A 21,905-nucleotide genomic window follows, 5' to 3' on the forward strand; every position below is an offset into this window, starting at 1 on the left:
GAATCGCGTTCCTCATTAGCACAGGAGAGGGCTGCACGGGTTTGCCCTTTGGAAAGCTTTTCGGCAGGCTCCTCGGAAAGATTAAGACAGAGAAGGACGCCCATGAAAGGCTGTACCTCCGATAGAGTGCACTCGCCACCAATTTTGAGCACCAACCTATAGGCTGTGCAGGCTCTGCCGTCCCATCACCTCCTGACATCCCTGCCACCTCCCACCGCCAAGGGCCATTTCCAGAGGAAAACAGGAGGAGCTCCTCTTCCGGCTGCCCATCTCCTGCAGCTCCGAGGTGCAGACCCATGGCACACAACACAGGCGAGCCCTGTATTTCTGTCTCGGCGGCCGATCACCGTGTCTTCCTCCCCCTGATCGCCTCGCCTTCAGCTCACAGCCCAGGAGAAAAGTTTGTAAATAAAATAAAGGTGCTTGAGTCACCTCCTCATCCCATTAACTCGTTTTGGAAAACGAGCAAAGTGTTGACCAAACTCACCGGAACTAGTTACCTATTGCTACTGAAACAAATCCCCACCAACCTACAGGCTCCAAACAGTGTGAATGTATCGTCTTACCGTCCTGGAGGCCAGAAGTCCCTGCTGGGTTTCTCTGGGCTGCATCCAGGTGTAAGCAGGGCTGCGTTCCTTCCGTTCCTTCCGCGGGCTCTGGGGGAAATCCACTCGCTTGCCGTTTCCAGCTTCTGGAAGCTGCCTACGTCGCTTGGCTTGTGGCTCCTTCCTCTCCAAAGCCAGGAGCTTAGAATGTTCCCATTCTGCCTCTGCCTCTGTTCCTCCTGCCTCCCTGTTGTAAGGACCCTGCTGATCACACGGGAACACACGGTAGCCCAGGATGTTCTGTCTCCAGATCCATAGCTCCACCGTATCCTCCGTGTCCCTCTGCCATGGAGCTAACCTGTTGACAGTTTTCAGGGCCAAGGAGGGGAACAACTTTGAGGGCTTTGATTCTGCCTATCACATGGCCCCTCCAGTGTCCCTTTGAGCTTTTCCCCCCGGACCCCCCAAGTGCCTGTTGTCTCTGACGCGTGGTTCTGCCCCTCTTTGTCTTTCAGAGGAGACGACATTTGAAGCGGGGGTGAAAGTGCAGATCCACAGCCAGTCTGAGCCGCCCTTCATCCAAGAGCTGGGCTTTGGGGTGGCTCCAGGCTTCCAGACCTTCGTGGCCACGCAGGAGCAGAGGGTAAGTTCCGGGCTCCCTCGGCCGGTGGTCCTCCGCTGTCCGGGCCACCTGCAGAGGCGTGAGGCGGAGAAGGGGGTGCCCACTTCTGGAAGGTTCTGAATGCACCCAGGGGCTGGAGCACGCTGGGCTCCGCGAAGGGACGCGCCGGGAAAGTGGAGAAGGTGTCGGTTGAGCTTTGCGCCTGGTTTTCTAATACCCTGTGTCGGTTCCCAAACGTGGGTGTGAAGGAAACCCCGCTTATCACCTTCGTCATTGAACTGGTTGTTTTTGCTTTACCAGAACATTCGTCGGGGGGTCTATTCGGAGGGAGGAGGGAGGGGGGCACCGTGGATGGTTCGGGAAACTCTAACTGGATTTGACATGTGGCATCACGTGTGTTCATGTAGTCCAGTCGCCCACACTAAGGCAAAGGAAGGGGTGCGTCTCGGGATAGAGCTGGGCGGGAGGAAGCCTCCGGCAGGGTGCCAGGGAAGGCCCGCCCAGCCAAGCGGGACTGCGTCACCGCCGCGTGTCCGTGGGGGCACTGGCACAGCCCCGTCTGACGTGCGTGCCACACCTTGGAAGGGAGATGTTCGCCAGCTCTCCACGAGAAGCTGCACTGGGGAGACCAGGACTCTCTTCTTACCCGTGGTTTGCCCGGAATGAAGGCGGGAGAGGCCGGGACTCTGAGGAAGTTCTGAACCAGATCGGACAGGACAGTCCGCCCTGGCGGCCTGAGGGGTGAGGGCCGGGGCGTAGGAGGCGCGTGGTCCTCAGAAAGGGAGAGTGGGGAGAGCGGTGGGGACCGCTCAGAGACGGACACAGGCAACTCCCAGGTTCAGCTCATTCTTTGAACCTGACGGAATGTCATCTTCCATCTATCCTGACCAGAGCGCTTTAGTTATTTTATAAAACAATGCTCTGTATTAGAATCTGCATGAAACATGTAAGCAAGCTATAGTTTTGGATCTCTGGGGGGAAGTTGATGGTGTGGACGCCAGGAACTGCGCCCTGTACTTAACACCGGGCAGTTGCTAAAGGCCAGGCTCAGCCTCCACGGCAGCAGGCAGGGGGTGGGGTGGCAGCCTCGAGGCCGGGGCGAGCAGGCTGGGAGCTTGGCCCGCCCGCCAGGCCCCAGCGACCACGACAGGTGGGGTGAGCGGAGATGGAGCATGTGGGGTGCGCAAGGTGGGGACCGAGCTGTGCACCCAGAAAGCCTCCTCCTTAAGGACAGAGAAGGAGGGCATGAGCCAGACAGCAGGAAGCCAAGTCCAGGACTGAGGATCTGAGTCAGAAAAATAGTCTCAGGGATGTAAAGTACAACGTAGGGAATACGGTCAATAAAATTATAACAACTATGTATGGTGCCAGGTGGGTACTAGACTTATCGGGGGGCAGGGGGAGATCACTTCATAAGTTATATAAATGTCTAACCACTATGGTGTACACCTGAAACTAATATGATATTGAAGGTCAACTGTAATTGAAAATAAATTTTTTTAAGGAGTGAAAATGCAGACTAACAAGTCGAGACGCACAGATGGATGGGCAGTCTGGGAGAACCAAGCCCAAGCGGTTAGCCTAGGGTGAGCGCCAGCCTCAGGGCCCTGGCAAAGGCAAGCAGAGCCAGGCGCCAGGCACAGCGGCACGGACAGAGTATGATCAGTAGCGTACTTACTGCACTAGGAAAGAGGGCCCAGCGATGTGTACAGAGCTGACGGGCAGAGTCAGGGAAGTGAAACATTACCGAGTGGGGAGGAGAGGAGGGTCCCTGAGAAAGTCCTTGGAGTCCCGGCTGGTACCTCTCCGAGCTGGGCTCCCACCCTCCCGTGGACACAGGCAGTCACAGCCCCCGTCTTCAGGGGTCAGCAGGAACACGTAGTAGATTCTCTCAGCAGCTTTGAGTGTCCTCCCATGGGAACTCTAAGGGGGCGGGGGCTGGGCGCATCCCAGGGATGTCGCTTTGAGCTGTCAGAGATGATGTCGGTGTCTGTTCAGGTCTTCAAAGGCCGATGTTGAGTGTCCGTCGAGAAGGCTCGGAGGGGCCTGGCTAGTTTGCTCAAGGAGAGAATCTTTGTGGGTCCTGCCGCGCCTGCCGTGAGTGACGTGTGTCCATGAATGATGTGTCGGTGTCTCCGTCCACCCTGCCAGCAGCACAAGGGGGGAGCATATGCTCAGAAACCCGCAGGGGAGCTCCGTCCAGCCACCGGCCGGACAGAGGGAAGCTCCTCCCCCACCCCACCCCCACTTCCCTCCACTAGTGACTGAAGACATTTGTGGGCCGGGTGGGAAGTTGGAGCTGATGACTTCTAAGGACCCTTCCGTCTCTTTCTCTCCCCAAACAGAGGGACTCCCCACAGTGGGTAGGAGCAGAGCACATTCCCAGCGTCCAAGGGCAGATCCATTGTTTGCTCAGAAGTGTGTTTGCAGAAAATCAGCCTCATTCATATCCCTATTGCTATGATAATTATAACTAATAATAAGATATGTGGGTAAATATTTTGCAGACTTCAACCCATTTCCACATCATCTCATTCCATCATTTCATTCATATTAATAGAGAAATAACAAAAACACATCCCGGAGCCAAACCTGATCATCCGTGATGTTTACATGTATATGAAAGAGCATATTCATAGGCAATAAGACTCGAAGGAAATAAAGCCAAAAGACCCACAGTGGGGGGATTGTGAATGATGTATGTTCTTTCTCTGGGTTTGTCTGGGTTTTTTTCTCATGTTTTATAATGTGGCTTCGTTTGGGTCTTTCATTCAGCAAGTGTTGGTTGAACACCTACTACAGGAAGTGGTGGGGACACAGTGGGGAGTCTGAGGGAGCCACTGCCCGTCCTCATCCAGCCTGTGGAGAGCCTTCTCTCCCACAGAAAAGATGATAAACCATGTGAGGCCACTGTAATTCGGGGACGGGCCCCCTTCTGCGTATTTCCACTCCGCCGTTCGTGCTGACTTGTTCTGCCCAGCGGACCCTGGTCCTCAAGCACTGTGTTCCACGGGTTCCACGTTTTAACCATCCTGACACCAGGGTTGTGCCCCGATCAGCCACCTCTCACTGTCACGGCCGGCCTTTTCTTTCTTGGTGGCACACGACCTCGTGGTGGGTGTCACCGTCTGTGGAGTCTGCTCTGCTCCATTCCAGGCTACCTCTGCTTGGGCTCAGAGCTCGGGGGGGTCTTGAAGAAGGCGAGGAGCGGGGACGGGACTGTGGGGCGCAGAAGGCTCTTTCCTGGAAGGCCAGTGTGAGTCACGCTAGGGAAACTGACCCCAAGAGGAACAGGTGACTTAAAGGAACCCTGCCATGAATCTTTCTGTGAGTGGAAGAGTGCTTTCGCATGGGGAAATTCACCCCACCTGTGCAAAATTGCACATGCACTCCTTTTGACATGTTTTCACTTTATTTTCTAATCCAGACCGACTTGCTGTTTTGAATCAGTATGAGCCCTAACCCCAATTAAGCCAAGGTCTAAGCCCCTGCCTCGGTGGACAACCTGAGAAATGCCCCCACCCCGGCTAGCTCAGCTGCCACGGAAGCCCCTGTATCACACAGGACCAGCCACAGACGGGCACTGGGACACCATGCTGGGAGCAGGAGCAGAACCCCGGCCGCTTAGACAAGAAGTTACCACTAACTGAGCGCAGCCTGCCTGGCGTTAGGCTGCGGAGACACTTGTCATGAGTTATCACATTTAGTCCTCCACAACAACATCGAAAGGGAAACATTGTTACCTCCACAGTCCAGTTGACAAATTTTTCTTAAGGTCGTGTAGCCAGGGGAGTAGCAGGGCTTGGCTGTGAGCCAGATCTGTCTGTGGAGAGAAACCAGATTAGGAGCTCAAAGGCCTGGGTTCCAGTCCTGTCTGTGCCATGACACCTTGGACAGGTTGCGTTTCTCCCTGGGCCTCAGGCTTCCCATCCAGGGAATGGGGGTGCTGGGTTAAATGATTCAAGGGGCCTCCAGCATGAGCAGCCCGGGAGTCCCTGCCTGTGTCACCCAAGCACAGCCACCACCGGAAATGGGGGGGGGGCAACACTGTTGCACCCACTCCCTGCTCTGCAGGAGCTGGAGTCAAGACCAGCCCTAACTTCACGGCCTGCTCCCTGTCGATGCCCCCTCCTCAGCCCCCACACATGGTGCTCAAATCGCCACCCTGCCTAAAACCCTTGAACTCCGGGCTTCCTTTAATTTTCAAAATCCCAGCCTGTTAGGATGGCTTCTGAGGCCCTGTTCTGCCCGCCCCCTGCCCCCCGCCCCCTCTCCAGCCACATTATCTGCCTGTGGTTGACCGACATGGACCCTACATTCCAGAATGGAGACCCATCCACCAAATACTCCAGCTCTTGGATGCCTGCCTCAGTGCCTTTGCACCCACTGTTCCTTCTACCCAGAACCTCTTCCCTGTCTTACCTGCCTGGAAAAGGCCTCCTTCTATTGCGAAATACTGCTCAAAGAGCATGGTCTCTAAGAAGGCCTTCCCTCCCACCTGCCACTCCCGGGAGCAGCTAGCTAGCTGCCCCATCCGAGCATTGTGCATCCATGTGTTCCCTCAGCCAGTGGTCGCTGAGCACCTACTGTGCTGGGAAGAGGAAGAGGAGCCAGACCTGGTCCCGGCCTGGAGCGCTCTCAGGATGCAGTGGGTTTCTGGCAATTTTGTCACTCCCCTCAGAGACACAAACTGCTTCTCATAGGACTTACTTCCCCTTGTGCATCGCTGCTCCGTACACCTGCCTCTTGGGAACTTTCTTCTTTGGCCTCCATCGGCCTTGTCTCACCACAGAGTGACAGCTCCCTCACAGCAGCACTGGTCTCTCTGGTTGGATGCTCCCCGGGCCTCGCTTATCCATGAGCTCAGTCAGTGCACAGTTGAAGAATACGTGCACGCCCGTGCTCCATGCTCCAGTCTGTACACACGGGGATGCTCTCCCTGCCTCCACCACCCCTGCAAACTCCGGTTAGAACCTGCCCGAGGGCCCTCCTTCTCCCTGAGGCCTGCCTGGGGATGAGAGAGGATGATCTCTGCGTCATTTCTGGCTGCACACTTAGAGACCCTAATGAAACCAAAAGCTTTTGAAAGGAGTCAGGGCTCGAGAGAGAGGTCTGGAAGCCAGCTGTGTACAGGAGAGTAGGTGGAACACATCAGAGGACCAGGACAGACTCTGGAACGTGGGGAGAAGGAAGTGAGTAAGTGAAGGTCGGTGCGTAGTAAGAGCACGGGACGAACTGCCTTGGGGGTCGACATCACCCGTCAGACTCTTTGCCCCAGAGCTAAGGGGACCGCTCCTCCTGGTGGGACTCCCAGTCGTGATCTGATATCAAAAGGCGTACCACCTCCCATGCCCTGCTCAAAGAGCCTGCTGGCCATTCTTGTTTCGTAAGTGTTGATCCATATGCTCATCAGATATGTGATCCGCCACCTTGACCTTGCCCGTGCTTCTTGGCAGGCCTGAGGATGAACCTGGAGGTCCTGGCTGTTGGTGGGCCAGCAGCTCCATTGCTCAGGAAATGCTCTGGAAAGCGTGTCCCTGTGTCCCTGTGAGGATGTCAGACACGCCTTGGGGAGCCAAGGTTGGAAATCACTACCCAGAGGTGTCTCATCCACACCACGACCCTTCCACTACCAGTCTGCAAGCACTGGGTGTGAGGAGCATTTCCGCTGCACGGCCTGCGCTCTGTGCTGGTTCCTCACTCGAGCTCACCCCCGTGCTCACCGTTAAGCCTCACCCGCGTGCAGCAGCTGCCCACCAGCCCGACACGTGGGTCCCACTGGCCTCGTGGGGTCACTGCAGGATGTGCCCCCACTGGGCTCCCGCGGAAGCCTAAGCCCCTGCCCTGGGCTGACCACATTCCCGGCATTCGGAGGGGACCCCTCCATCGCTCGCCACAAGGAACAGCATCCCCCACCTCAAACGACAAGGCCCAGCTGTTGGGTGGGGTGCCCCTGCCTGCTCTAGACAGCTCCCCTCAAGCCCCCAAAGCCACCTTCCCCGTGCCTTTCACAGGAGAAGGCTTGTTTGTCAATCTGACAGCCAAAGACGTGATCCTTCACAACTGTTTCCATGGGCCCGGCAGAGAGGGACGTCTGCCCGAGGTGGGGGAGAGACCGTGGTGCGCGCCTTGGGCCACGCTCAGGCTGCCTAGGCGGACGGAGCCTCGGAAACACGGCAGCATCCAGCTCTGCTCCGGGAAGCGCGGGAGGCGGGGGCAGAAGCGCCCGCTGGGAGGCCATTGGCTCCACCAGCCTCAGCGGACATCGGTTCCCATAAACAGAGGAAAATAAAAACCAATTAGACATCGACGAGCGCAGCTACTTCATCGCTGGTTGCCACGGCTTCTGAGGTACAAATACCTTCGGATCCCCACATGGTTCTGCCAATAGTGGGTTTTCCCCGCTCTTTCTTGCACAATGAGAACTTGCTGCCATCAAGGTGGGGGGTGGCTAGGAGTGGAGGAGGGAGGAGGAGAAAATGTGTGGATGGCTAGCGTGAGCCGCTGAGCTCAGCTCTGTTGGGGGAGTCCCAAATCGAGTCCGCATTCAATGTGCTCAAGTCTTAGAAGGAGGTGGCATCACTCCATCCTGCCCCCCTTCTGCCCGAGCCGCTCCCTCCCCCTTCCTTCCAGCAAAGAGTCTCCAAAGAGCTCTCTGGACTCCTTGTCTCTACCTCCTCGCCTCCCTGTCCCTTCCCAGCCCACTTCCAGCAGGCCACTGAAACTCGTCTTTGCCAAGGTCTAGCCGTGAAATCGTTGTGACGAACCCCAATCTCTGTCGACAGGGACGCTTCTCACCCCTCAGTCTCCACGCCACCGGCCCTCTCGGCAGCGTGTGGACCGGACCACGCCCTCCCGATGCCCCTTCCCCCACCCTGCTTTCTCACCTCTCTGCCGGCTCCTCTTAGTCCCTTCATGAGCAGTTCTTCCTCTGGTCACCCCCGAGAGGGTGGACATCCCGGAAGCTGTTCCTGGCAGCTCCCAGTCTGCATTGTCCTTGAACGAGTTAGGACTTGACTGTGACTTTCCGATGGCCAGCCCCAGCCCAATCTCCTTCTGAGCTCTAGACCCAGCGCCCCAGCTGCTGCCTAAACGCCTCCTCTCCGAGTCCCAGGTGCATCTCAGATGGAGTCTCCACCGAGCTCATCCTCCTCCTGTGAGTCCACACCTGCACCCTCCAAGTGCTGCTTCCGCTAGCTTCCCCAAACCTATAAACACCTGAGTACAATTTGCATTCATTAGATGTGTGGGGCCTGGTGCCTTGTTCTCCTCCTCTGTACAGTGGGAATAATGATGGTTCCATTCAGTGGGTAACCGGAGGACTGAGTGAAGGAATACTTTCGTGCAGAACAGTACTTCAGTGTTCAGTACACGCTTGCTGTTACTATCCCTCACCCCGGGCAGTACTGTAACCCGGTCCTTCACGGTTCCTCGCCTGGGTAAGAACACCAGCTCCTTCTCTCGTCTCCCCGCCGCCGTCCTGCCCCCTCCAATCCAGTCTCTGCAGCAGCACGCGCTTCCTACAACACAGGTCTGAGCACCTCATTACCCACAGGACGGAGTCCAGGATGTCCCCACAGGTCCTTCTGCTCTGGCTCCTGCCTACCTTTACAGCTGCCTCTCTGTCCACTCCCCCAGCCTCCCACACAGCCATCAGCTTTCCTGAACTGTGTCAGTCATTCCCACGCACACATGCTCCCCTCTCTCCTGCTCAGCAACCCCCTCCCAGCCATTCTTCATCTCACTCATACCTGCCCTTTGAAACCCAGCTCAAATTTACCTCCTTCAGGAGGCCAGACTAGAGTATTCTGTGGGACTCTCTAGACTAAAATTTACACGTGATCCTCACCTGCTTATTTATTTCTCTTCCCTACCAGTTGTGAGCTCTCTGAAGATACGACCCTGTCTTAGTTCTGTGTTTTATATCTCAGCATTTACATACAGAAGGTGCTTGACAAATTGTATTAAGTGGAATGAATAAATGAACGTGCGAAAGAGAAGAAAACCTAATTTATCATTTTATTCTCCTGCTTGATACACATGAATGTCTTTCCCAACCCAGGGAATCAAGTCCAAATTCTGCACCCTGACTCCAGCTGTTACTTGCCCAGTGGGCCTACCCCACAGCTTCTCAGATCTACACACTGCCCCACACACAGGCCTGGAGCCTCCTGCCCTGGTCCCGAATCGCTTCCTGCTGACTCACTGATTTATTGAGCACCTACTATGTGCCAGGCACTGTGTTAGGCATGAGGGGGTCATCGACGAACAAGACTGACCTGGCTCTCAGAGCTTACAATCTAGCAAAAGAGACAGGTAGTCAAACAATCACAAAGTAAGAGCAATATGTGTCTCTGTAATGTGCCCCCAGTAGACTGTAAATTTCTTAAGGGATGGACAGATGGATGGATAGAATGTTGTAGAATGATCTCTGAGGACTAAGTTCAATAACGTACAGGCCATTTGAGCTCCACTTAACCATCAGATATGATGTAACTGAGTTTATAGTCTTTAACACTAGGGACTTTAAAAAAATCCTTTACTGAGTGCATAGGGAAAAAAGGCTAAGCAGTAAATTGTACTAACTGATAGGGCAACCCCAGTCTGGTCCAAGGTGGGGTGGCCACACTCACCAGCATCCGTCAGGGCAGAACGTCTCCCGGACCCTCTCGGTACCGGCTCCGATATCAGAAGCCAGTTCTTATCTCTCAACGGCTTGTTTTCTCCTCAGACCCAGGCAGAAGGAGGCCTAATGCCCATTCACTCATCCACTTTATCTTACTCTGGAGACAAGTTAATAAATCAGAGCATTCTTGGGTTGGGTACTGCTACCCAGTACCACATTATCTTTTGATTCATGAGAAGCTCACCATCTGAACTCTGAACAGTGTGGCCTCGGATTCTGATGGTGATGTTCTTTTTATAAGGGACAAAAAATATATATCTTTAGAGGACATTGGCATATGCAGGATGAAAGCCGTTTCATCTCTTTTCCTGACACCTGGGAAGGTTAAATAATCACAAATCAATCTTTTAGAAATATCAACATGAATGAATGAATGAATGAATGAATGAATGAATGAATGAATGTGAACGGTCCTTCAGACACTCACATTCCCTTGGCAAGGGCACAGGAAGGGGGCCTGTTAAGACATCTCTTTCCTATTTCCCCTCTTCTCCTTCACGCTTGAAAACAACTGTTGCCCAGGGACAGAGAAGTCCCCGCATTTGTTTCTGTTGTGACAAACTGGCTGGACAGCCCCAGTAATCATCTGCTGTACGCTAGTAAATCTCAGTGCTAATCTGTGAGACTGCTCCATCCCCAAAGCATCTTCCATCTCTCACCTACTGAGATCTCTCTTTTCCTGAGCATTTAAAACATGTTAGCAACAGCCAGCCAGCTATTAATACATACTCACCTACTAACACAAGCTATTGATATGTCTTGCTCTGGGCAATAAGAGTACAGCCTTTGAAGACAAAAACTCCAAAACAACCGACACAGGGCCTCATGCTGGAAATTAGTGAATGAAGGAATTGTAGACTTAATCAATAGCAGTTAATGGATTGCTCCAACTCTGCAGCAGATGCTATTGCAGAATAAAACAAATCATTCTGAACGGAGAGTCATCGCTCCTTGATTTGTCTGCTTTATGTTTTGAGATAGTACTCAGTCCTTAAAACGGGACCTTTGACTCAACTGGGTGGAAAAGCAGGAAGATGGCATCTGCCCAAGTCTGGATAAGATAAGATAAGATAAGATAAGATAAGATGAGATGAGATAAGATAAGATAAGATAAGATGAGATGAGATGAGATAAGATAAACACGCAGCTTCCTCAGCCGAGCCATTTCACATCTTGGGATCTGTTCTAAGGAAATACTTACAAATATGCCCCCAAGAAGCATGGACTAAGACCTTTCCTGCAGCACTACTTGTGAGAAGAAAAATTTAGAAACAACTTAAATGCTCATCAATGCAGGGGTGGTGATTAAATAAAGGAGAGCAAATGTATATGAACCCCCCGCCACCCCCTTGCAACAGTTAAACCAGGTTAGGAAGACCTGGAGGGCCCTTGGGGACATTTTCCAAGATATATTAGTAAGTAAGAGAAAAAAAAAAAGCAAATTACAGAACAATGCATACAGTGTGATCCCATTTGTGTTCGAAATGCCCACGCGTGGAACTGAGCGCTGTGTTTACAAATGCACACGTATGCACAGTGGTACACAGGAAACTTCCGGAGAGGAGCTTGCCATACTGAGGGCTACTCCAAGGACAGAAACAGAATCGAGTGTGTGAGATTTTTTTTATTTTTCTGGATCCCGAGAATATTTCTAACAAGAATGGATTTGTGTATTTACATGTATTAACTGTGCAAATGTTTAAGGACATGTAGAATGCAGCTCTTTGCAACTATGTCTGATGGTTTGGACCCGGCGTCTAATGGACAGATGGGCTTGTGTGAGGGCTGGGGGGCTGCTCCCTCCAGCCGGGGACACCCTCCTCCCCGGGGACACCCTCCCCCAAACCCTACACTTGCTTCCAGCATGTGCAAAGGCCACAGGGAAAGGCCTGCAGCTCTGAAGGTTCCCTTCTAGGAAAAACTTTTGTAAAGATTTTTTTCTGTGATTTGAAGTTAGCTTAAAAACAGAATAATGCTTCCCCCCTTCCCGGGCCTGGGACCAGGGCCCTCGGTCACCTGTGTGGCAGTATTCCTGGTAACCATGGGGACAGGAGACCCTCCATTAAAGAGAATCCATTTTGGGGCTCCACACCTTTCTCATGCCAACTTCTCTTCAAACGAGACTGATGTCGCTCTATTTTACAAGCTTTTACGGGGCCACTCGACAGCAACCTTCTTCCAGATGGGTGGCAAACATCGCTATTCTTACGGCTATTCCCAGGTTCACCCATTGTCTCCCATTGTCCTGGTAGAAATGAGGACAACTCACTGTTGAAAATTCCCAAGGAAACACACTCCCACTTCGTCCACACACCATGGCAACGGCCAGAAGCCACAGGATTGTTCCGTACGTGTCCGGCGTCTGGGCAGCACAGCGGCCCGCGGGGACTGCGTTCGCGGTGGCTCTGCCTTCCCACGTGTTGTCTGGCAGGGACGGATTATCCCTCCTCCTCCCCAGGGGGAAACCCATTTGTCATCACGATCAGGAATGAAAGCTGACCTCCCTGCCTGCTGCCTTGCTGTGAGGGGGGGAGGCAGCCGCAAACACGCCCAGGAGTGGAGGGCGGAGCCCTGGTCATTGCCCGGAGTCGGCCATTCGCTCTCCCTGCAGCCGCGGGCCGTTCCCGGTACCTCTTCGGGCCTCATACTCTCTACCTGTCCAGTGGGCTAATCGTGCCTATTTATCTCACTCGGCTCTTGAGAGAATCGGGCTTGTTCAAGATGACGCAGGTATTTCCGTTGTGAAGTAGCTACATCACTCTTTTCTGGACGGAAAGGCAGTGACACATGGTGGAGCCAGGCATCCCTGACTCAGGTCTGCTCTTTCTCTGGGGAAGCATGCAGCCTCTGGTGGTAAAGTGAGCTTGGTGCTGGCGTGACTTTGACTGGCGGCGGCAGAAGAGGTGTCAGCTCCTGCTTCTAGCCAAGATATAGTAACAGTGGGTTTATCCTCTCACACAAAACTACAAAAGAAAATATACCAAGCAGTCGTTTTCGAGAGTTTTGAATAGAAAACCAAGAACAGTGATCTCAGAGAGATAGGGGGTGGAAAGCGAGTCTCAGGATTGCTCCAGCTTATACCCTTCAGACAGTTTCCAGGCCACAGTGCATGCAGGGGGACCCAGGCAGAGCCCCATGGCTTCCCTGAGTTGGGGACATAGAGCTGAGAGTCCAGGAAGCCCAGGCAGCTAGAATTCGCAGGACAGGATGTCAGAGAAGAGAGGGATGCACAGAGAGGGGAACTCCAAAGATCTACAGGGGTCTTCTTGCAGAATCCAGGTTCCTGACTGGAGCCTGCGTGTGGGACACCACCTAAGGCCAAGGGAAGGACCATCTGAGAGGATTTGTGGGAGCAGTGCCCAGCGCGCACACCGAGCTGGGAATAGCACCCGTCCCTGCCATGCACCCTAGAAGCCCTCCCAGTTCACAGGACGCTGGGGACGGCACCCACAAAGGTCTGGCATCAGTAGTGGGGAACAATCAGGCCTAGACCAAAGGTTCTCTGCCTCCACCTAACAAATCCTAAAATAAAACCCTCAAGGCTCAAACTGGTTCAGAATAAAACTTGAGAAAAGTTATAGGAATACAAAAATATCTGACACTCAACATGACAAAATCCACAATGTCTGGCATCCAGTTAAATATGACTAGACATGCAAAGAAGCAAGAAAACATGACCTATGGCGAGAAGAATGATCAATCAATTGAAACCAACTCAGAGCTAATCCATGTGCGAAAACAGCCAACAAGGACATTAAAACAGTTATAACTATGTCCCATATGCTCCAAGTGTCAACATAGAATTTATAAAATTGAGCTTCTAGAGATAAAAGAAATAAAATAAAATAAAACTACAATGTCTGAGATGCAAGAAATGCTGCAAGTTAATTATTACAGAAGAATAGATTCCCAGAAAGAACAAAGACTTTTTGAAATAAAAGGAATCAGTGACCTGTGGGACAGCTTCAAGTGGCCTAACAGATGTGCATTTGGGGTTTTTGAACAAAGGGCAGGGGCAGGAAAAGTATTTGAGGAAATGATGGTCAAATCTTATGCAAATTTTATGAAAATGATAAATCCCCAGATCTGAAAAGCTCAACAAACCCCAGTCCCAAGAAACGTGAGGAAAACTATACCAAAATTACTCTAAATCAATAATAAGAGAAAAAATCTTAGACATCCAAAGAAAAATAACTCACGACACACACGAAAACAAAGGTAAGGATGGCAGTAGAGTCCTCATCAGAAACAACGCAAGTAACAGGACAGAGGCAACATCTCAGAAGCACTGAAAGAAGCAAAAAGCACTGTCAATCTAGAGTTGTGTACCCAGTGAAATGTCTTCCAAAAATAAAGCAATATTAAGGCTGTTTCAGACATATAAAACCTGAAGGCACAGCGGAGTCTTGCCCCGCAGAGCCATCACCAGCAGCTCTGTATTCCAAGCAATATTAAAGAAAGTCCTTTAGGCAAAAGGAAAATGACACCAAACAGAGACGCGGATCCACATAAACGGGATGAAGAGCGCCAGAAATGGTAACTACACTGGCAAATCTATATTTTCTTCTATTTTTGAAATTTATTTAAATGATAACTGGCTGCTCTTAAATAAGAGTGTGTTGTGAAGCTTATAACACATGTACCTTGTAACACGTATAACAAAGGTAACATTGTGTATAACGTAAGTAAAACGAATGCCAGCAATAGCCTAAAGGCCAAGAGAAGAGAAATGGAAAAATACTATTATAAAATTATTTTTTAAATATGTTTTTATTAATTTTTTAAGAGAGAGAGGAAGGGAGAAAGATATAGAAAGATAAAAGAAATTAGGGGGGGCAGAAAAATAGGAAAAAATAACCCGTGGATTGATGTGAAAGAGAAACATTGGTCGGCTGCCTCCTGCACGCCCCCTACTGGGGATCGAGCCCGAAACCCCGGCATGTGCCCTGACTGGGAATCCAACCAGGACCTCTCAGTCCATGGGACGACGCTCAATCCACTGAGCCACACCACCTGGACAAAATTCTTATACTGTATATGAAGTTTGGTAATATCACTTGAGGGTAGCCAATGATAAGTTAAAAAGGTATACTATATACCCTACAGAAACTACTAGAATATCAAAAATAAAGTTACAATAAAAGGATATAAGTGGAATCACACACACACACAAAAACTTCAATTACTCTAATAAAAGGCAAAAAATGAGGGAAAGGGGAACAGAGAACAAGTGGACCCAGTAGACTGCACATAGCAAGATGCTAGACAAATCTAACACGTCAATAATCACATGAAACAAAACTGCTTTCAGCACAACAATTAAAGGCAGATTGTCAGGCTGGATAAAAAAGCAAGTCCCAACACTATGCTGGCTACCTAGAACATGTACTTTAAATGTAAAGATACAAATACTTCAAAGAAAAGGATGGAAGCATATATATCACCCTTGCACTAACCAAAAGAAAGTTGGAATGGCTATACTCGTATCGGACAGAGTAGATTTCAGAGCCAGTAATATCGGTGAAAGGGCCAGTTCGTCAAGAAGACATGACAATGCTAAACATTTATGCACTTAATAGCAAAGCTTCAAAAATACATACAGCACAAAGCTGATACGACTGCAAAGAAAAATAGACACATCCATGATTATAGCTGGGAATTTCAAAGCACTCTCTCAATATTGTTAGAACAAGTAGAAAACCACGCTATCGACCAAGTTGGCATAATGGACATTTATACCTCGTGCGACAATGGCAAAATAAACATTCTTTTCACGTACGCAAAGGACATTTGCCAAAGTAGACCCTATTTCTGGGCCACAAAACAAATTTCAATAAAGTTAAAAGGGTTCAAGTTGAAATTAAATTAGAAATCGATCACAGAAAGATATCTGAAAACTCCCCAAATATTCAGAAGCTAAATAACATACTTCTAAATAATCTGTGGGTGAAAGAAGAAATCAAAAGACAGATTGGAGAGCATTTTGAGCTGAGTAGAAATGAAAATTTGTGAATGCCTCTAGAGCCGCACTAAAAAGGAAATTTATAGAATCAAACCCTATATTAGAAAAAGAAAAAAGTCTCAAATCAATGAACTCAGCTTCCACATTAAGACACTAGAAAAAGAAGAGCAGCTTAAACCAAAAGTAAGCACCAGAAAGGAAATAATAAAGATCAGAATAGAAATTGCCGAAGTATAAAAATGGAGAAAAACAATGAAGCCGAAAGGTTTTTTGAGATGATGAATAAAATTGCTAAAGCTTTAGCTAAAATGATCAAGAAAAAAGAGAAGAACACAAGGCGTCAGGGAGTGAGGCGACCTCAGTACAGAATCTATAGGTATAAAGGGTAATTAGGGGAAATTTAATAACTGTACGCCAATAAATTCAATAGCTTGATGCTGAACTGCAACGACAATCACTTTCTGTAGCTTCTAGGAGTTGAATCTAGGGTGACCAGTCATCCTGGTTTGCTCAAGACTCAGGGGTCTCCCCCTGGCCGGTTTGGCTCAGCTGTTGGAGCGTCGACCTGCGGTACAGAGACCCGGGTTCGGTTCCCGCTAAGGGCACGTACCTCGGTTGCAGTTTGTCCCCAGCCCTGGTTGGTCGTGCGGGTGGCAGCTACTCGATGTGTCCCTTCACGTCGATGTTTCTCTCTCTCTCTCTTCCTCTCTCTCCCTCCCACTCTACCTGAACAAAAAATGGAAAAATGTCCTCGGGTGAGGATAAAAAAAAAAAGACTCAGGTCTCTTGGGAGGTGGGCCTTTCAATGCCCAAACTGGAAAGGTTGGTCACCCCAGATCTGCACCCTCCCCTCTCTGGGTCACCCTCCCCTCTCCCCAGTTCAGTCACCTGGAAGCCACAGTGGCCCCCAAGAGATTTGACTTACCAGGCTCGACCCTGCCCTGTGCTCTCTGGGTTGTCTGAGCTGACAGGGGTCTGTGCCTGACCTCCTCTGTGCTGGCCCTACAGGTCAGAGGCAGGGTCCCTTGGGGGCTTTCTGTCTCCCTGGCACCATGCTGCAAATGCCCCTCGTTCATTGTCCCCTTGCTTTGGGTCCAGGCTGCTCTGCCGGGGCTGCTGGATTCTAGAAATAGCTACTTGACCAAGGCATTGAAGATGTGGCTCTTTGCCCTAGCCAGGTAGCTCAGTTGGTTATAGCATTGTCCCAATATACCAAGGTTGCTGGTTCAATCCCTGGTCAAGGTATATACAAGAATTAACCATTGAGTGCATAAGTAAGTGGAACAATAAATTAATGTTTCTCTCTCTCTTCCTCTCTCTCTCTCTCCCTCTCTCTTTTCCTCTCTCTCTAAAATAAATAAAAATAAGTGACTTTTCGACAGTCAGGGCTAGAAGTGGTGTTGAAAGTATTATTGGTCGTGCCCCAGGCCCACCTCAATCCCTCACTAACCATTAAGTCTGAGAGTTCATTTCCTTTCAACGTTTCGGTGTTTCTGCCTCTCCCTGCCCAAAGGGAGTTCTGGGCATATTTGAGCCACCCGAGGCTCCCTCCGTGGCTCTCAGTTGTCTAAACTAAAGCATGGCTTCATGGTGCCAAGTTCAAGATCACGGTCCACGCGTCATGCGATGCTCTATCCCGTAGAGCCTCTCACCAGGTCCTGCAGGTCCCCCACTCTGAACCTTTGTCCGCTCTCCTTCCATCTCGCCGAGGTCCATCCCCTCCGGCTCCTCGTGCACAAACCCGGCCCTTCTTTCCGTGCTCATTCCAGCGGCCACCTTCTTCGGGAAACCTCCTCAGGGGCCCACAGCTGGGAGCGAGGGCTCCTCTTGTCTGTGCTCTTGGCACTTCTCACTGTGCCTGGGAGTCACGCAGTCACAGACAGCCTCTTCCGTCCTGGATTCTGATGCTTACTTGATAGCAGGCTCCCCATTTTCCAACTCTTGGCCAAGGCCCAGCTATGATCTGGTCCCATCCTTTACCCCCAAGAATTCTGTATTTCAGCCAACGTCAATGACTGGTCAGTCCTCCCGAGCGCCATGCTCCTGGGCTTTTGCCCATGCTGTTCCCACCATCTGCCATGCCCTTCCACCAGTCATGCTTGGTGACTCCATCTTTTTATAACCCCAGGCTTCCTTCCCCAGTCCCCAGGCTCCCACCTGTTGCCAGAGAGCACTTATCACCCTCGACTGTCCCATCTCCTCGCATTTCTGTCCCTCCACTTTTCTGGGAGTACCTTCCACACCCTTCGTCATTATATACCTGATGCCTCCTGGGGCCCAGCAAATGTTTGTTGAATGAATGATGAGTAGACAGCTCACCACCTCCAAAAGCTTGTCTTGATTTATTACATTCTTAACTAACAGCTGATTAACATTACTGTGTGACGATAGGAAAGTTACTTTCCCTCTCTGGGTCTTCAGTTTGTTCATCTGTAGAATGAAAGAGTTAGATGTGATTTTTTTTGAAGGGCCCCCCTTTAAATATCTTCAATATTTAAATGTCTCGTCTCTTCAAGTGGCCAGTGAAGATATCCTTCACCCTCCAGTCAAGCCAACATGGGGCTGGGGGCCCCCAACGCCCTACAAAACACCTGCTGAATAAGTATGGGAGCGCTCAGGGGTCCAGGGTCTCGTCACCTCTAAGCAGATGAGCATCTGTGTACCACACATGCCACAGTTCACAGTGCGGGTCAGAGAGAGACATTCTGCCCCCGAACACCTGAATGTGTTCCAAGTAGTCCTTCTAACCTCGTGGTTCGCTAGTAAGTCCCCAACTCCAGAAGGTCCTTCTGCCCCGGGGCAGTGAAGCCTTTGCCTTCGTGAGAGGAGGACGCGGTGAAAAGCGCAGGAAGTGGGCTCACGGGGCCCCAGAGGAAGTCCTGACGGGGTGGCCCGGGTGTGCTGCCCTGCTGGGGGAGGACCTGTGGTCGGTGGGAGCTGACTTAGTGTGTGCCTCAGCGTCCCCCCACCCAGGATGGAACCCCAGCCCGCCCTGACCGGTGCCACCTTGAACCAGGGCCTTCCTCTCTCAGGCCTCGCCTGTACAGTGGGAAGCATTCCCGCTCCGAAGGGCTGTTGCAAAGGTGATGAAATAAATGCTTTAGAAACCTGATATATACTGGGTTTTTTGTTTTCATTTTACTATACTTCTTATTCTTTCCGTTGCAGGGCCCAATCTTCCTCCCCTCTGTTCTCTCCTTAGCGTGTCACGTCGCAGGAGGCTGACGCGGATGACGCAGAAGCCATCGTCTTACCACTCTCTCTCGCACATGTAGACATGTCATAAACACACATGGAAGAATAAGTGAATGTCCGCTCACACCTGGAAGGTCATCCTCCTTCAGGTCTCCTCCAGTGAGAATTCGTTCAGTCATTTTCAATAGACGTAGAGACCTTCCGTGTGTCACTCATTTTAGTAACCTAACCCCCAAACAACCATGTCCCTGAAGCAGGGTATGTCCCCTCTTTCCACACCGTGGAAGTGAGCGGAATCCAGCCCAACCCTTCTCCAAGTTACACTCTTAACCACGACCTGTAGTGCCAGGCAGGGGATTTGTCACCGTTCCCTGTACAGGTGCATCACTGTACCCTCGGAAAAGACAGAAAAATAGGAAGCGTGAAAGCTGAACCACCAAAGACATCCTGAGTTTAATCTTTGGAATATTTTTGTCAGCTCTCTGTTTTTGCCTATAGATTTCATAGGTTGGTTTTGTTGTGTTTGTCGTGGTGGTGGTGGTGGTGGTGGTGAGATTTCTCGCTGTTGCTGTTTTTTTGTTTTAGAGCCATAACTATACAGCAGCGATTTTCAACGGTTGTGCCGAAAGAATTTCTAAAACACACAATACCTGACTCTTTTATTAGTCAATAGCACTGACCTCTTTTTCCTTAGTTTGTCCAATTAAAAATAAAAAGACAACAGCCAACACAATAAGAGCCAACCGGTGTGAACAAATCAAAATCATGCCTGTTTTTTGTCAGCTCGGCAAAAAACCTATTTGCTGGGGTGCCGCAGAATTTTATTGATTAGTGGATGTGCCATGAGACAGAAAAGGTGGGAAGTCACTGTAATACGGTGTGAGCATGTATGGTCCTCACTCCACATTTTGTTGAAAGCATTTCCTCCACGTTCTTAAGTAGCCATCATATAAGGGCTGCGTGGGTTTCTCTCCGACGGACACGTCCTAAGTACTCACCCTCGCCCTGTGTTGAACACCCGACTTGCTTTAGGGATGTTTGCTATTGTAACTAATACTGTGCTGGACATCTCTGTGCACAGAGCTCCAAGATCATTTCCAGGCTCATGTCAATTCTGTCCTTCGTCTGGTTTTTTGAAAAACGGGAGGACTGGGCGGGGGTCAAGGGAAATTAGCATTTGTAAGGCTCTTGAAAAATATGTTCCCAAAGATTTTTCACTTAAAAAAAAGGCAAGAGAAAGTGGAGGCGCAAGGGAAGACAGATGGTTACCAGACAGCTGACAGCCACAGCAAGAAAAAGCAGGGCCGGCAGCCATAAAGCTGTCTCCTGGACGGGGCTGTGTCCAAGACAAGCTACGGCGAGAATCAAAAAGGCGTTTTCTTGCTTCTCAAGGGGGAAAAGAACAGACATAAATACTGCCTGCGGATAAGTCAAATAAAGATATTTTCAATCACTCTAAAAGCACAACAGGTATGCTTGCTGTAAAGAAAAAAAAAAAAGGCACGTGGAAATCTATTGCTATTTAACAAGGCTCCCGCCGCTCCCAGCGGCCGCAGCTCCGAGTTTCACGAGAGGAGGCCTGGGCTCCGCGTCGGGTGTGCGGGGCCACTGTGCACGGGCCGGCCTCCCTGCTCGTGGTTCGCACGCCTACCTGGCTCACCTCCCAGGGGTTCTTATGAGGATAAATTCGCCCGTGTGTGTGACAGTCCTTTGTAAAATTTCAATCACTTATATGATCTGCTGGTCAAAAATTAATTTCCTATTAATTATCATGTATAGTTCAAGGACCTTCACGGCACTATGGAAGGCATCCCGGAATCGTTTCTCCAAATGGTCTAATATGACAATAAACGTTATGGAGTTCCTTTACAGTAGGCTTCTGTCGATTTATAAAAGTGAGGCGTGCTTCATTTTACCGGAAAACTCAGGCAGTATATGACAGAGCGCGACTTCTTTCCCCATCTGGACGGGTACAGCCTCTCTCTGTCCTGTGACCCCCAACTCCAGCACCAGATAAGACTTGCTGACGCGCATGCCCTGGAGCTGAGCTGCCCACTCCTGGATGACCAGGCTACTTAACCACACCGAGGATCTCGGCCGCAGCCCCTGCCAGGACCCCCAACCCTGAGTCAGCCCTGGAGCACATACCTGGGCCATCCATTCCATTCCACCGAACACCACTGGACCCCACTGCTTGAAAATGATGCTCTTTCCACTCTCCAGAGGGTTATTCCGGAAAGGCGCTGGGTTCCCCCGACCAACAAAACCTAAGAAGACGCTGGGTTTGGCGGTCAGTGGTTACAACACAGCCAGCCACGCCAGGAGCGCACATTGGCCGCACCCTAATCATTCAGGCTTCTTCCGTCTCGCCTGCCAGCTGCCATGTTCGTGGCCACCTCCCTGGGCAGGTGGGGACAGCCAGTGCACAGAGCTGCAGGTGCGTGAGGTTACCTGTATCTTCCTCTTGGCTTACAGCTGAGATATCGAGGTCCAGAATCCCCCCATCGTCTCAATATTGAGTATGAAAGTCTCCCAAAGCTGGTCTTTCTTTTTTTTTTTATCCTCACCCGAGGACATTTTTCCATTTATTTTCAAATAGAGCAGGAGGGAGAGAGGGAGGAAGAGAGAGAGCGAAATATCCATGTGAGAGAGACACATCAACTGGTTGCCACCCACACGACCCCAACCAGGGCCGGGGACAAACCTCAACCGAGATACGTGCCCTTAGCGGGAACCGAACCCGGGACTCTCTGGTCTAAGGACTGACGCTCTAACCGCTGAGCCGAACCAGCCAGGGCCAAAGCCGGTCTTTAACTTCATTGTGTGCCAGACGCAGATAGGAAAAGAGTTAAATGCACATTCCTAGGCCCAATCCTACTACATCAGAATCCCTGA

General features: G+C 50.7%; 1 protein-coding gene across 2 annotated transcripts in view; it reads left to right on the forward strand.

Moving 5' to 3' along the window:
* ASIC2 (acid sensing ion channel subunit 2) overlaps positions 1-21,905 on the forward strand; it is a 954,837-nt gene that overhangs the window by 892,585 nt on the left and 40,347 nt on the right. For both annotated transcript variants that reach the window (XM_036269219.1, XM_036269218.1), the window contains exon 3: positions 1,061-1,188. In XM_036269219.1, coding sequence (XP_036125112.1) covers positions 1,061-1,188 — 128 coding nt within the window. The remainder of the gene's footprint in view (positions 1-1,060; positions 1,189-21,905) is intronic.

Source organism: Molossus molossus, unplaced genomic scaffold, assembly GCF_014108415.1.
Source record: "Molossus molossus isolate mMolMol1 unplaced genomic scaffold, mMolMol1.p scaffold_m16_p_19, whole genome shotgun sequence".
NCBI lineage: Eukaryota > Metazoa > Chordata > Mammalia > Chiroptera > Molossidae > Molossus > Molossus molossus.